Source organism: Xiphias gladius, chromosome 4 (assembly GCF_016859285.1).
Source record: "Xiphias gladius isolate SHS-SW01 ecotype Sanya breed wild chromosome 4, ASM1685928v1, whole genome shotgun sequence".
Taxonomy (NCBI): Eukaryota; Metazoa; Chordata; class Actinopteri; order Istiophoriformes; family Xiphiidae; genus Xiphias; species Xiphias gladius.
The window spans coordinates 20080455-20096649 of record NC_053403.1 but is presented as its reverse complement, the minus strand read 5'-3'; the positions used below and the strand labels follow the sequence as shown (position 1 = coordinate 20096649).

General features: G+C 37.9%; 2 protein-coding genes across 4 annotated transcripts in view; one reads left to right on the top strand and one right to left on the bottom strand.

The window, feature by feature from the left end:
* The window catches only part of vsnl1a (visinin-like 1a), a 31294-nt gene extending 26343 nt beyond the window's left edge, over positions 1-4951 (top strand). Inside the window, exons 4-5 of one of the 3 annotated variants that reach the window (XM_040124470.1) lie at positions 1517-1732; positions 3829-4951. In XM_040124470.1, the coding sequence (XP_039980404.1) occupies positions 1517-1732; positions 3829-4026 (414 nt within the window). In that variant the 3' untranslated portion in view covers positions 4027-4951. The remainder of the gene's footprint in view (positions 1-1516; positions 1733-3828) is intronic. The other 2 variants (XM_040124472.1, XM_040124471.1) reach the window with 2 other exon arrangements.
* Positions 4952-7796: 2845 nt separating this feature from the next.
* On the bottom strand, positions 7797-13259 carry sf3b6 (splicing factor 3b, subunit 6). The gene is made up of 4 exons (XM_040124457.1): positions 13075-13259; positions 12332-12450; positions 8550-8688; positions 7797-8353 (listed from the first exon to the last, which is right to left on the bottom strand). Exons 1-4 carry the CDS (start codon positions 13102-13104, stop codon positions 8264-8266), a joined length of 378 nt encoding a protein of 125 aa, XP_039980391.1. The 5' UTR covers positions 13105-13259; the 3' UTR covers positions 7797-8263.
* Between the last annotated feature and the right edge of the window lie 2936 nt (positions 13260-16195).

Below are 16195 nucleotides of genomic sequence, written 5' to 3'. Positions count from 1 at the left end.
GGAATTAAGGGGTTACCAAGCTATTACATTTCATCAAAATTAATTTTGATGACCTCAATTAAATTTGATAGTAACTCAGTGAGATTGTGAGCTGATAACACCTACAGGACCCATTAAAGCTGAATTTGATGAATTTATTTAGCCTCAAGGTGACACTCATGTATCTGCTAAGTTTCAGAAAACATTCATACAGTTTATAAGTGATATACAGTTAAGATTTGCGCACAGACACAGCAGGAAAGTACTGCAAAGTGAAGTTGTGAGAGAGAAGGTCCTATAACTGGAGAACACGTATTCAAGTCTCATGTGTCAGGACGCATTTACTGTGTGAAAGTCTCTTAGAACAAATAAATGGCTCTACCAACTCCTGGCTGCTGTGTGTTGGTGACAGTGACCTTCTTTTGTAGGGCCTAAGGGAAAAAGGCAATTTCCCTTCAGGGGTCAATAAAGACTACAATGTAGTTGTTGTTGCCTATTTTAGAATTTCATATGTATCTCTCAGGAAAGATAGCGGGCTCTAGATGGTTTGAGGTGGCAGGTCTCCCAAAGTAACTAACTATAAGACAAGAAAAAGAAATTTTTAAGACACCTGATAATATGGACAGTTACATGAACATTCACCAGCACTGGATGAGAATAGGAAATATTCTCATATAATAGGAAAAGTTCACAAAATTACGGCAGATAATGAATGTCCATTGATTTTAAATGCAGATAATTCTTTGTCATTTTGTTCTCAAATAACTCCATCTGTTTTCTTTAAAGGGTCTATATGTAAGTTTTTGATATTTCTACATAGCCAACATTAGCATTAACAGCTGTTCTGTTTACTTAACAGTCTAGAAGAAACATTGCAAGTTCAGAATTCAAACTTCCGTCCTTTACTCGCCTAGAGATGTCTCCAGGAAAACAACGCCAATGTTAACTCTTGTTTTGCTCCTATTTCCATCACTTTTTTTCTTCTACTGAAGTTAGCATGCTAACCAGCTAGCCCCAACCCAGCCGGCCCGTCTCATCACTTTCCAATAGCAAATCACTGTAGCGTCTCATTCCATCATGAGAGGATGAAGAAATAGCATTCTATGTATTCTAAGCTCTTGTAAACTCAACGATGGCTGAAGCTCTTGACCATGACCATCACCATCACCTGCTACCAGTAAGAAACAACGTTCAGCAGCAGAGAAAACTTGCTATAATCTGACATTTTATTACAATCTACACATGATCAGGCAAAATCTGACCATGGCCTCACTAATTATTACATAAGTCCCCAGTCAATCTGTTTATGCCCTAACAGATTGCATAAAAAGTGATTGCAAGTTACGTGCTTATTTTGACACTACGTTCTTACTGAATACTGATGTTCCCTTTGGTTGGTGTTTGCATAAGTGAGAGAATCAAACTTAAATCAACCCGAAACTACTAGCAAAGAACTATAAAGAACACGTTACACATCAAGAAAGTAACACTTAAAAAGGCAAGTTTCCTAAATTTACCTTTTTCTTTTTGATTCCAGTTCTTCCCTTACGGTGACGCATCCAAGTTCGCCCAGCACGCCTTCAGGACCTTCGACAAAAATGGTGACGGCACCATCGACTTCAGAGAGTTCATCTGTGCTTTATCAATCACATCACGAGGCAGCTTTGAGCAGAAACTCAACTGGGCCTTCAACATGTACGACCTGGACGGAGATGGCAAGATCACACGAGTGGAAATGCTGGAGATCATCGAGGTAACACAGCAAAAAATACTGTACTGATTTCACTCATGTTACATCTTTCTAAGGAAGATAATTAAAATAGATTCAGGATTTTAAAATATTTTCTCACTCAGTTTGTAGTAAAATCCATACATTTCAGTTAAAAGCACCAGTTATTATTTATCTTAATATTTCAAGTTTGAATTGCTGACAGTTACACATTTATTGGCCATAGTTTTTACATTTCTAACATTAAATATTATGTTTTAAACTTCCCTGCTGTGTTAGGTGGCTATAGTGGGAAAGTGTGTGATACTACAACCCGCTGAGTCACAAGGATGCAGCATTTTTGATTTTTTTGTACTTAGTAGGTTATACAGCAGAAGGGTGAGCCTGCAGGGCTGAACAAGACCATAATTATTCATAAACAAAAGTTCCCTTATTTAATCATTCCTTACACCTAGACCCTCGCGTGAACTGGAAATGGATCCATGTCAGACAGATTTTTATGTTCATGATCTGTCGTTTCCCCTTTTGACCCGTCTCATGGATAGTATTATAGTCAGAGAGAGGAGAGATTTTTTGTTTAGCAATAAAATTTACTTGTCTACCACCTTCATTTCTATTCACTCACATGTGAAACTGAAATCACTGTGCCTTTAGTAGAAAGTGTATTTTGATGTGCGATATATTTAAAACATTTAAGCTACTAAATTATTTTTGCAACCTGGATTATTAAATAAAGGCTGTACAGACAGAATATCCATACATGCAGATGGATATAATTGATAAAAAAAACCCACTATTACCTTATGTTTATTCAGCGTTTGAGCAGTGAAGCCCCAAACTGATTGGACGTATCTGTACACACTATAAATACAGAATAAATACAGTGTGACCTTCAGAAATAGGCCGGAGGGCAAGCGGAGCACTCCGCCAGCCGCCACGGACTGCACAGAAAGAATTTCATGTTCCATTCAGTTTGCAGCTATTTCCACTGAAAAAATATATGCTTGGACTACCTTTTAAAGGATCTGCTTCTTGTGTTTGAAACACTCGTGTGCATGAGAATGTTATTTGCTAGAAAAAGATCTAACCACAACATACAAGAGTGTGCGGGTGCGAGAGTGCATTTGCACACTTACCCCACAGACAGATACACTAACAGTACACACACATGCACACCCAATATTAAAACCTCGCACAAATAATATATATAGATATATAAATATGAATATATATTTAAATTATTTAAAGATCAATTGCCAAAATGTGAAGTGTGCAAAGTATTTTCCATACAGTTGCTTCGGCTGGAGCTTGCGCATCAGTGATGTGCTATGTTGAATTTGCCGCTACTCTATTTAATGTTCAGAGTTTACTGACACTAGCTGTATGTGTTTCATAATACTGAATAATGTCAACCAAACCAAAATTCATAAACAAAAATTATATGAAACAAGCAACAAGAGGCAAAAGTGCATGTTAACAGCAGACTCATCCAGAAGTGGGGGAACATTTATATTGCTCATGGAAGTCATAAACCTCCCTGTCCCTCACTCTGTGGGTTCATCCCAGTTCCCTTATTTAATAATTCCTTACACCTAGACCCTCGCGTGAACTGGAAATGGATCCATGTCAGACAGATTTTTATATTCATGATCTGTCGTTCCCCCTTTTGACCCGTCTCATGGATAGTATTATAGTCAGAGAGAGGAGAGATTTTTTGTTTAGCAATAAAATTTACTTGTCTACCACCTTCATTTCTACTCACTCACATGTGAAACTGAAATCACTGTGCCTTTAGTAGAAAGTGTATTTTGATGTGCGATGTATTTAAAACATTTAAGCTACTAAATTATTTTTGCAACCTGAATTATTAAATAAAGGCTGTACAGACAGAATATCCATACATGCAGATGGATATAATTGATTAAAAAAAACATTATTACCTTATGTATATTCAGCGTTTGAGCAGTGAAGCCCCAAACTGATTTGACGTATCTCTACACACTATAAATACAGAATAAATCTTTTTCATGCTTGTCAAGGAGAAACGTTCAGAGATTAATAGTTCCCATTTTGTTTTGTCATGTGAGGGAATGCATTAAGAGGCTTTCTCCCCCCTGCAGGCGATCTACAAGATGGTGGGCACAGTGATCATGATGAAAATGAATGAGGACGGCCTGACGCCCGAGCAGAGGGTGGACAAGATATTCTCCAAGATGGATAAGAACAACGATGACCAGATCACGCTGGAGGAGTTCAAAGAGGCAGCCAAGAGCGACCCGTCCATCGTATTACTGCTGCAGTGTGACCTTCAGAAATAGGCCGGAGGGCAAGCGGAGCACTCCACCAGCCGCCACGGACTGCACAGAAAGAATTTCATGTTCCATTCAGTTTGCAGCTATTTCCACTGAAAAAATATATGCTTGGACTACCTTTCAAAGGATCTGCTTCTTGTGTTTGAAACACTCGTGTGCATGAGAATGTTATTTGCTAGAAAAAGATCTAACCACAACATACAAGAGTGTGCGGGTGCGAGAGTGCATTTGCACACTTACCCCACAGACAGATACACTAACAGTACACACACATGCACACCCAATATTAAAACCTCGCACAAATAATATATATAGATGTATAAATATGAATATATATTTAAATTATTTAAAGATCAATTGCCAAAATGTGAAGTGTGCAAAGTATTTTCCATACAGTTGCTTCGACTGGAGCTTGCGCATCAGTGATGTCCTATGTTGAATTTGCCGCTAATCTATTTAATGTTCCGAGTTTACTGACGCTAGCTGTATGTGTTTCATAATACTGAGTAATGTCAACCAAACCAAAATCCTATGATAATGTATCTGCCTCCAATAAGACACTCTATCCATCGTCTCGAATATTAGCCCTAGAAGAGATGGATTAGCATTTGTCCAATTTTTCCTTCCAAAACATGCTTGTACTGTCAGTTAAAAAAGATGTAAATGTACTTAATTTGCATGCCTTTAGGTTCTGCATTAAAATTTCCTCATTTTGCATCCTGTAATCGAAGACAGAAAGCCTTATCCAAGCAGCACGGTCACACTTGGGGGGGAAACGTGAGAAAAGATTCTTCTTGAATAGGGAGGAAAAAAAATCATAATGCAGTAGGTCCTTTTACAAGTATCGTCATATGGGATGTAATTTTTGTGATCTATCGAGACATTTTCTTTAACTGTGGCAGCATGTTTCCTTGTAGATTAGCTGTAGTATATGTTGCTAAGAAATAAATCCCTGCCGCTGCATTTAAACTCACTATCTCATTGAAAATGAGGAGATGTTGAATGTGGAGGAGTCACTCATTTTGAAACAGTATCAGAGAATTTAAAAAAAAGAGCTAAACTGTGTGTTCAAACATTTAAATCAGGATTCCCTGGAGAAAGAATGAAACTTTCCTTAACTGGAGTTAAATTACATTAGAGAGAAGAAAAAGTATTCATCTATAGTTGGAGAGCATTGTTATCAAACTTTGTTATAACCTATGTGTCCCCTTCACATCCATTTTTTTCCAATTAGCCTGCAGGTTCCATATCAATATGTTGATTCCAGAGGAGTTTTTTTAGACTGAGCGTTAAAGACAGGCAGAAATAAGGCCTGTGCGGCATTTTAACTTTCTTGTTTTTCTTTTTCAGTGGAAGTTAATGATTGCTAAAGCGATGAGAGGAGCAGGGAATGGCGTTATACACTGTAACTACTAGAGGATAGCCCTTACTGTAAAGCCATGTGTTTAGTTGGTTGAACAATTCACCCTCCCCAACCCTTCAAAGTATTTCTCTCAATCAGTCAATCTTTTCTACTTTTTTACTCCCTTCTTGCACACATTGTACACGTCCTGATGTATACTAAATGTAGAGAAGTTCAGTGAAGTCTGGTATCTCCTAGAAATTATTTGGAAATAACCTCTAAGCTCATTTGTATCTTTAAATAAGTTTATCCGGCCCAAACACACTTTCCAAACCTGAATGAAGGTGGAGTAAAGGAGATGTGATATGTCATAATAGACAGTATTTCACTAAAGAACTAGCATACCAGTCCATCGTCATCTCTCAGCAGTGTTGCTTGTCCCTGTCAAGTTTGTAATCTGAACTTCTTTACATGAACATCTTTGGCCAGACATTTCTAATTACAAACCTGTAATTACTATTATTGCTTTCCAGATACAACATGGAAACGAAGGCAACCAGGTACAAGGATTCTTTTGTAGCATGCATTGTGTCCCTGACGACATGGTTGCACTACTCCCTGTGTTGTGACTTAATCTAATAAAAGGAACTCTATGGGTTCTTGTCTGGTCTGATAACTCCAAAAACCATATTTTCAAGCAACGTCAGATGTAGGCCAATGGTTCCCAGCCTTTTTAGTCTGATATACCTGCCCATCCTGAATAGTTCAAATACCATATCTGTCATTCATGGTCATTTCGATGCATTTTAAAGTGCATGTTAAGTAACACAACAAAAAAGTAGATACTGTCAACGATAATTTTTCATACACTTGAAATGTCACTGTTTAGGTTGTTTTGGTCAAGTTTGCATTTTACATTACTTTTTAACAATCTATTTCAACAATCTTCTTACGTTTAGCTAACTTTTTCAACTGTTTATCCATTACTTTGACTATTTCAAGCATTTATGTATTCACTCCCCCAGTGGAAAGTACATTTACTCAAATAGTGTATATACAGTACAACTTTGAGGTACTGACTTTACTTAAATATCTCTATTTTATGTCACTTTATATTTCTACTCCCCTACATTTCAAAGGAATGTCAACTAATGCTCCACTATATTTGACACTTAATTACCAATAGATTTAGATAAATAAATAAAACAAATAAAACTTGATCAGTGATTAAAATATGTTGCATTAATAGATTAAACTACCCATGAGTATAAATCAGTTGAAATTAGTTCAGACTTCACCAGTAACAATATTGAAATGCTGCTCAAACATTATGTCAGTTATATTAATACAGTAATATAATAATATAGCATACACGAAAGCATTTTTCTGTAATGAGTAATGAGTACTTTTCTTGATTAGAGCTGCAATGAGTCAGCCAATTGTTTTCTTAATTAATCTATTAATTGGTCTGGAAATGTCATTCAGAAGGTTTTTAAAGCCCATGGTTACATTTTCAGAAATCTTGTTTTATCTGCCCATCTGTCCGAACCCCAAGGATATCCACTACCATGCTCTAGGAGACAAAAAAGAAGCAAATTGTCACAACTGATAAGCTGGAGCTTATAATGTTGCAGCTAATGTTAAAAAAAGCTGATTAATTTCCAGGTGATTAATTGTTTCAGCTCTACTTTTGATACTGTAAGTACATTTTGCTGATAATACTAGTGTACCTTTACTTTAGTACAACAATACAGGGCTTTTACTTGTAGATAAGTACTTTTTACATTACGGTGGGAATCTGAGTACTTTCTTCACCACTGACCCCAGTCTTTGAAGATTTGCTGTTAGTTGCCATGTGATGTTAAAAGCTCCCTGCCATGAAATTTACTAAACAAGGTAAAAAACTGTCCTGTGTATCATTTTCCTAGGGACCTTTCATAAGGTCATTAAAAACACTAGGATGACTATAGAGCTGATAAACATCCTGTTTCGTGTGGTCTTGTGTCATGCCTCTCTTAAATTTATTCTTTTAAACTATGGAGAAAAAAAAAAAAAATTTTTTTCCCCCCTCTCGTTTCTCAGTGCAAGAGATGCATGTTACTATCCTCCAATACTTGGTACTGCAAAGGCTTTACTGCTTAAAGGAGGACATATTTCTGAAATGTCCCTGTCCAATCACTAGATGGTACTGTTGGGAGAAAGATTCGTGTATTTATTTTCTTAAACAGTCATATTGACAGTGTTATTTTTCATACCCCAGGTACTGCATCATCACGTCATTTAAAGATTCAGGCAAACTTAAGAATTGGGCGGCCACCTTACCTCTGAGCAAATGTGGAAATGCATTCTGTCTATTGATCTTAAAGAGTTCACACCAAGGATCGCACTTCCAGTACATTACATCTACAGTATGTAAAAGGGAGTAGACTAGAGCTTTTAGAAAAAGGAACATTTATTTTACAGAAACCTTACACTTAACATAGTCATTACTGATCAACCCAAATTCATATTACACATTGCAGGCTATGGTTAGCTTTAAATCAAGTTTGTACAAATATGGGAGTGAAAAAATACAATAAAGATATCTGTCCTCGCAGATTTGAACATATTACCCTGGGAGAATACTTTGACCATTCACCAATCTAAATACTGGTTAAACTTATTTGTTGCTGAAGAGTTTGTCACATCTGTCAATCACTTTCATAAGAACATAACTTAGTTACTTAGATACTTAGTCTTAGTCCTAAAAATCTGACTGACAATTGATTTTGGAGAAACAGCATTCTTTGTGACTGGCGCAAAACAACTCATTGCCTTGATAGAACATGTGAAGTCTGTACAGCATTAGAAAGAAAAAAAATCGGGATTGCGGGAGAGGGGGCAGGGAGTTTCCCCAGAATGCTACTTTGGAGGGTCTGTGTTGATGCCATATTTCTCTTTTAGAAGTTTCAGCTGCTCCTCTTTCTTCTTTGTGTCCATCTTCTGGAAAGCCTGCAAAGGTTATACAGAAAAAATAAATTTGGAATGATGGCATGAGGGTATTGTGTTCATATTTTCTAAATATTTAAAACCAATGATCTTTTCATTGCCAAATAATATATTTGTCTAACAACTGAAACCATATTTCCAATGTGTGCCCTTTGACCTGACCATAACCACACACAAACACTGTAATGTTCATACATACTCTGTTTGCATTGTAGTAGAGAACCACCAGGTAACGGTTGCAGACATTGAAGCCTGACAGGTGGTCACAGGCGTTCTTGGCATCAAAGATGTCTTCATACACTACATAGGCTGTTCCTCTTGTTTCAGGTGTGTTCCCTCTAAGAAGAGAAAATAAAAAGAAAACACACAGTATGCAATTTAAAGTCTATAATGACCAGGGCCCTATAACTGTTCAGGAGAAAGTTATGTGTATATACAACAGTAAAGACATTTCCAAGGATCCAAAGCAGTTTAGAATGATGACCAATAAGTTCAAGTCCAGTGAACAACCTTAAATTTGGGTGGGTAGGTAAGTAGGTCATAGAAAACAGGCCTTTTCAGTGATTAACAACAAGTGTGTTCACCTGCTTAAATTCTTTATTATTTATTTGTGCTAAGCTTTGATATTTAGAGCGCACTGAGACATCACACTGTAATTTTCAATAACTGGAAAAATTGAGTTGTAAAACTTTTTACTGGTAGTGTATATACAGTCCTGCTTAAAATTATTGGCACCCCTGAATTTTAAGTACAGAATTTAGAATATCTTCAGAAATAAATGCAAACTAACCAACTTTAAAAAATATTTAAATAAAATTTCCAAGGTTACTGAACAAAAGATTTAAAAAAAACTAAATTTTCATAATAGTGAAATAATACACAAAATGTATCCAAGACACAATTATTAGCACCCCTCACTAATATTTGGTTGCAGAACCTTTGGCAAAAATGGCAGCCTCTAAACATTCCTTGTAGCCATGTAGAAGTTTCTTGCACCTGTCTGGTGGTTGTTTCTGCCACTCTTCCACTGCTATCCATGCAAGCTCGTTTAAGTTTGCAGGAGTCATTTTTGCAACGGCAGATTTCAGCTCTCTCTAAAGGATTTCACCTGGATTTAGGTCAGGACTCATTGCTGGCTGGTCTAAAAATAGTCCATCTTTTCATTTTCAACCATGCTTTTGTCCTGCTGGATATGTGCTTTGGGTCAACCCAAGACCCTCAACTCGAACCTAGTTTTCTCACACTGGGTAGCACATCTCCAGTTTCACTCTAAAATGCCTTGGTAGTCTTGTGATTTCATCATTCGTTCGATACTTTCAGTGTCCCCAGTACCAGATGCAGCAAAGCAGCCCCACAATATGGTAGAACCGCCATAATTTTTCACTGTAGGTAGGGTGTACTTTTCCTTATATCGTTGCCTATTAAAAAAACTGATGCACTGGTTTCATCTGTCCATACAACATAAACTAAGAAAAACTGTGGCTTTTCTATGAAAGTTTTTGCAGACATTAGTCTTTCCTATTTGTGCCTTGTGCATTAGTGTCCTCCTTGGCCTTCGCCCATGGAGACCTACTTATTGCTCCAGGTCAGCCTGAAGCTCTGGATATCTTGCGTGGAGCTTTTTCCACAATCAGCACCAACCTTTGCAGACTTCTCTCATTTAGTTTCTTCTTAGTGCCACATCCTGGAAGTGTCTTATGACTCTGAAACTTCTATATAACATTAAGAACTGTTGAAATAGGGATTTAAAAATCTTTGGCCATTGCCTTGTAACCTTTGGAATTCTTATGTTTTGATAACATTTCTGATGCTCTGAAAGCTCTCGTCTTCGCCATTTTGAAAAGGAAACTGGAAACAATCAGCCCCTTTTTATGTAGTAAAACCATCATTCATTCATCATTTATCAAAAGGGTGCCAATAATTATGTCAAGCATAATTATGACTTGTTTATTTTACTATTTGAAAATATTTTTGTTGTTGTTGGTATTCAGTAATTTTGGAAATTTTATTAACTATTCTGATTTTCAAAATTGGTTAATTTGCATTTATTTCTAAACATATTTTAAATTCTGTACTTAAAATCCAGTGTTTCCAATCATTTCAACCAGGAATGTATACAGTCAAGACCGCAAGTATTTGGACAGATTATTGTTCTTCTGGCTCAATTCCAAATAAAAAAATGGATCCTACATCAAAGTGGCAAGTCTCAGCTTTAATTTGAGTAGGTTTACATAAATATGGAACAAACTTTGTGAGAGATATAGCCCTTCAAATACAAAGTGCCCAAATTTTAGGGGTTCATAAATAATGGGACACTTGGCTACTAAATGTTTTTTGGGCAGCTGATGTTTTTTTTACAGAAGTTAATGCAAAAAAATGCTCACACGTTGCTCAGAGTTTGACTGAGAGTTGCCATTTAGATTGAGATGGAGTTTTCATTTGCATGGTGAAGAAAAACTCCTTTATGACTGCACAGCAAGTCAATAATGCTCTACAAGTTGGTGGACGGACATTTTTCCTTGGCAACGATCAAGAGTAGACTTCATTACCATAACCTCAGAGGATTCACTACAAGATGCAAACCACTGGTAAACCTCAAAAAAACAAAGGCCAGGCTGCGGTACACAAAAACACAAAAAGAAACTAGTTTAGTTCTGGAACAAAGTTCTATGGACTGATGAAAAAAAATAAGCCTCTATAAAAATCATGGAATGAGGAAACTGTTTGAGAAAAAAAGGAACAGCTTGAGACCCAAAGCAACCACCTCATTTGTCAAACATGGTGGTGATTCTGTTATGGCTTGGGCATGTATGGCTGCCAATGGAACTGGCACACTGGCATTTATTGATGATTTCACTGCTGATGGAAGCAACAGGATGAATGTAGACATATACAGGAGGATTGTGTGTGCTCAGATTCAGTCAAAATGCATCAAAAGTCATTGGAAAACTTTTCATCATTCAGCAGGAAAAGAAACCTAAACATACAGCCAAAGTAACCATGGAGCTTTTCAGGGTGAAGAGGTGGAATACCATTGACTGGCCGAGTCAATCACCTGATCTCAGTCCGACTGAGAAGCATTCCACTTGGTGAAGTCTAGACTAAAGTCAGACAGACTCAACAACAAGCAAGAGCGGAGGGGGGCTGCCCTGAAGCTCTCGGAGACCATCACCAGGGAAGATACAAAGTGTCTGCTGATGTCTTTAGGTCCAAGACTTCGCAAAGTCATTGGCTGCAAAGGATTCTCCATAGACTATTAAATATGATGATTTTGTTTGACTTCATGTGTATCTGTCCAATTACTTTTTAACTCCTAAAATTTGGGCACTATGTTGTATATCTCCCACAGTCCTTTCTACATTGATGTAAACCTACTAAAATTAAGCTTTGACTTGACTATATGTATGGCTGATTAAGTCTGAAATATTTTGAACTTCCTCCATGTTGTCTCCCTGTTATACCAACAGATTTTTTCAGTTTAAGGTTTTCTTTTTCTTTGTGTGCTAAATAATGTACTAGGTTCATCTGATGTGATGTAGCAATATCTGTTAACATGCACCTCCAAAACCCAATGGGAAGGGTTTTTTTCAGGGCCAAAGTCCTTTTTTGTATCCATTTAAGCTTTTGAATGGTACTGAAAAAGTCTCACAAATATACAGAAGTTGTTAGTATGGATCTGACAACACCGCATGTATACATGGTCCAAGCTGATCACACACATTGAAAAGACAATCCTGTTTAAATATGTGGCAATATCATGTGTAGTTCTCAATCTGATGATTTTTTTAGTCACTGTCAGAGGCTAAAATGTAAAGTATGAGATTAGAATTCACGTTTTGGTTTCCTTTCATTTAACTGCAAGGACTGCCGCCTAGCATCTTCACATCTCTACATACATGAATGGAGTGTTTGTAAGTGTGTCATTTGGCCCATTTTGAGCTGTGGAAACCCTCCAGAAACGTAAACGGTATAAACACTTACGTTCTGATTTGACGTATTGGTCCATATTTCCCAAAGATATCGTACATTTCCTCAGCTGTGATTTTATAAGGAAGGTTCCTTATGTACAGGATTCTGTTCACCTCAGGAGGTAATCGTATCTGCAAGAAAACAGACAAGTTAAACATAGGCAGATAAAGTAAGGAAATAAACCTGAAAGGAATCGATGACGAATCAATATAAATCTTGAACAACCAAACAGACGTCACGACCACTGCTAGGGCGATTCAACTTTATGTCAATTCATGTCACACAAAAAGCATACTTTCAGTGTTTCCTAATTTAATGAAAACTTTAATGGAAACTTCAGAGACCATCTTACTTACACTTTAGTAACGGCTACAGCTTTCTTTAGTCATTTGACTCGATTCTGAAATGACCATTAACTCCCTTGATTTATCTCCCTGGCTATCATATTCATATTACGAATTATTCTAATTTTCCAGAGGCCATATCACCACCCTTGATTAGATTAAGTACTGTCTTGAAACGATAATAAGCAAACTTAGCAAACACATTATCAACTTCGCCTTACTGATGTTAAGATGTTTACAAAAGCGTAGATGCAGCCACAAATCTAAAACCAATTTAAGACTGTAGCTAGCCTGCGTGCTAACTGGCTAAACGAATGCTAACGCTGGCTGACGCTATTAACTAGCCGAACCACGGTGATACCATTAGCTATATTCATAAAAGAATACACCAGCCGACCTGCTCAAACTTACATTAGCACGTTTCGCTGCTTGCATGGCCATGGTAAAATGCTGTATATGTTAATAATTCCGCTACACAACGAGCACGCAGTTTCCCAGTTCTTCTCTCCTAAGATCAAAATGGCAGCGGTCGCGAGCTGGTGACAAACTTCTGGTTTCTGACAAAGCTATCGGATACAAAATACAGCTCAGTACTGCCCCCCACAGAGTGACTATAGATTTACAGAGGAGGCCAACATTGGCGCTGAAACGACACGTAAGTCACTTACAAAGGCAACAAGTTTTATACTTTGAATATATTTAAAAGTTTAACAAACATCCTACACCTACATATGACACTTATGAGAAATATACACAATCTCTGACGATCTTCCAAATCTTTCAACGGATAAAAATTATTAATATTAATTTACACGTGAGACGGATTTTTTTTTAAATAGTCACCTTGTCTTGTCACAGTAGGGAAAGCATAGGTGTAAGTCTTAAAATGAATGGCTTTATTGGCACCCAATTCCATCCGGCATTTCCGTTGTTGAATTAAACCACTAGGCAGACCCAATGCGGCATCATGGGCTAAGGGTGTAGTTATTCTAAATGTTTCAAACTTGCCTGTTGGCTTTGTTTACTTGACTGTTCAGAGTACCTTTACATACATGGGTATGCAAAAAATACTGTTATGTAAGAAATATTGTAAAATAAAGTATACACTTGTGACTAGGAGAAAATTTCCTACCAAACAGTGAGTACAATAGTAGTCTGTCAGCCATCCCTCTTACACAAACACACACACACACACACACACACACACACACACACACACACACACACACACACACACACACACACAATCATGTCATTCTCAGGTTTCTCCAAAAACCTTCAGACCAAAAGAAATAACAAATATCTTTTCTTTCACCAGAGGATCCATGGCCATCAGAGATGCCCACACCTGCAGGGACTCCTAAAGTAAGAGCTGCCTCTTGCGCTCATTTAAGGAGCAGTCCCGGTGCCTGAGTTCAGTGACCAGCAGCAAAAGGTGAGTCAGCTGGTGTCATGGATTTGTTATTTCAGCTCCACCTAATAGTTTCTGCTCTGTGTATAAATTTCTCTTTGTGTTTGTGTTTGTGCTCAGGACACTCACAATTTCCTAACATCGGTCAAGGACCAGATAAGGAGTCACTTCCCTATGCTCCTGGACATTGCAACCAGCATGGGCAGAAGACTGTCCTGCCTTGTTGAGGATCATCTGGTGTTCAGGAAAGAGAAGGCCAGGACCTGCAAGAGGTGAAACCACACAGAAAAACATCACACACACACACACACACACTTGATGTTTGTCAGAATGTCAGGGTTAGCCTTTTTGCTGCCACCAGGTGCTTCACTTTGTCCTCCTAATAACCTGATCAAGAAATGCCCCTGGTCTGGTCTAACAGGAGGCCTTATCCTTACCTCTCGGACTGTATTTTTAAATGTATTGTTCCTTTAATGTGCAGATGTGGGGATCAGTCAAAAAGACATGAAGAATTGGACCTGGACCTGGTTCCTGGAGGATCCTTTGAACAGATGCTCCAGGAGTATCTGATGCTGAGAACCACACGTCCTCGTTAAGTCACATCATCAATGACTGAACCCACACCAGACATTTTTTTTTCTCAGTTTATAACGCACAACGTCTGTGATGTTGTGCAAGAGAATGAGTTAGAGTATAAATGTGAGTGTGGAGGAAATACATCAAGCCAGATCTGGGCTTTGAAAAAACAATGACTACGAAAACAGAATATAAAGTGTTGAACATTTTTTTAACCATCTCGTCCTTTTTTGCCACTTTCTCTTTCTCTTTTTATCCTCTACAAAGTGCTCGTCTTGCACCTTAAGCACTTCCGCTTCACCTCCTCCTATGAGCTGGTGAAGTCCATGACCCTATGGTACTGCTCAGGGACCTGGTGGTGTCCTCCAAACAGGTGAAGCCAACCAAATTCACCTGAGAACAAACAGAAACATTGAACTGATATGAAAGTAAATATGTGGGCTGTGTGTACTGTTGTGTTTTTCTATATGTGAAGCTAACTAACTCTTAGTTACCGTGTTCCTTCTCTGGGTGGCAGCTGCTACAGCTTGGTCAGTGCCTTCAGCCATTTTGGCTCCAATCAAGCAGTTAAGACAATCACACTCTGAGGGCCAAATGGGTCAAATTCTGTAGATCATGGGCTCAGACATGTTATAAATAGATAAGGTTTTAACTGAGTAGTGTTTAGTGGAACTTTATTCCTTTTTTGTGAGATCAATAATTGTATTTGTACTGGAATTGAGTATACCTGTTTTTTCTTGTTTTTTTTGACAAGCTTTCATGATTTTGCTGTACATTAAATCACTGTTGTCTGGTTTCAGTTGAAGTAGGTTCATCTCCGCTGTATCTTAAACTGTTAAAAATTATGTCTCTCCTGTTAGGACACTACATCCGTGATGGTGTCAATCCAGACGAGCGTCCAGATGAGCAAACTGACGCCTGGCTCAGATTTTGGGTGACATAATATGGTCTTTTGAGTATTTCCAAACTGTACTGCCTTTATAGTACATTTCAAAAGAAAACATTGTACTTTTTGCATTTATCTGACAGTTGTAAAGTAGTGATGTGGTAGTTGGGAGGATCAGGACAAATCCCCAGTTGGTCTGTAACCTTTTAGGATGATTTTATGGCCTGACAGACTGAGCTGAGCTGAGCACATTTAATGTCCCAACCAAGTGTATGAGAGAAGACTTGATGAGCGTCCCTCGTCCAAATCATACAGTCCTACTTTCACCTGAGGGTATCCCGATCAAGTTTTCTGCACTTCTTGCTCAAGATAAGGAAAAAATAAAAATAAGAACAAGCTAGTCTGAATAGTCATCCCTTAACGGTATGACAATACCAGAACTAGACTGGCACTCAGTAGAGTGCATACCTACTGAGGTAGAGTGCATACCTACCTCAGTAGGTATATCTCACATTGTGAGATAGAAAAATTACCTATCTCACAATGTTAAGGAAAGTGACATAAAAATTCCTGGATCTGCCCCTTTAACCAGATCCGCATCAAAAAATGGGTTCTTCCCCAGCCCATGCCCCATCCCCCCACCAAATTTGGTACAAATC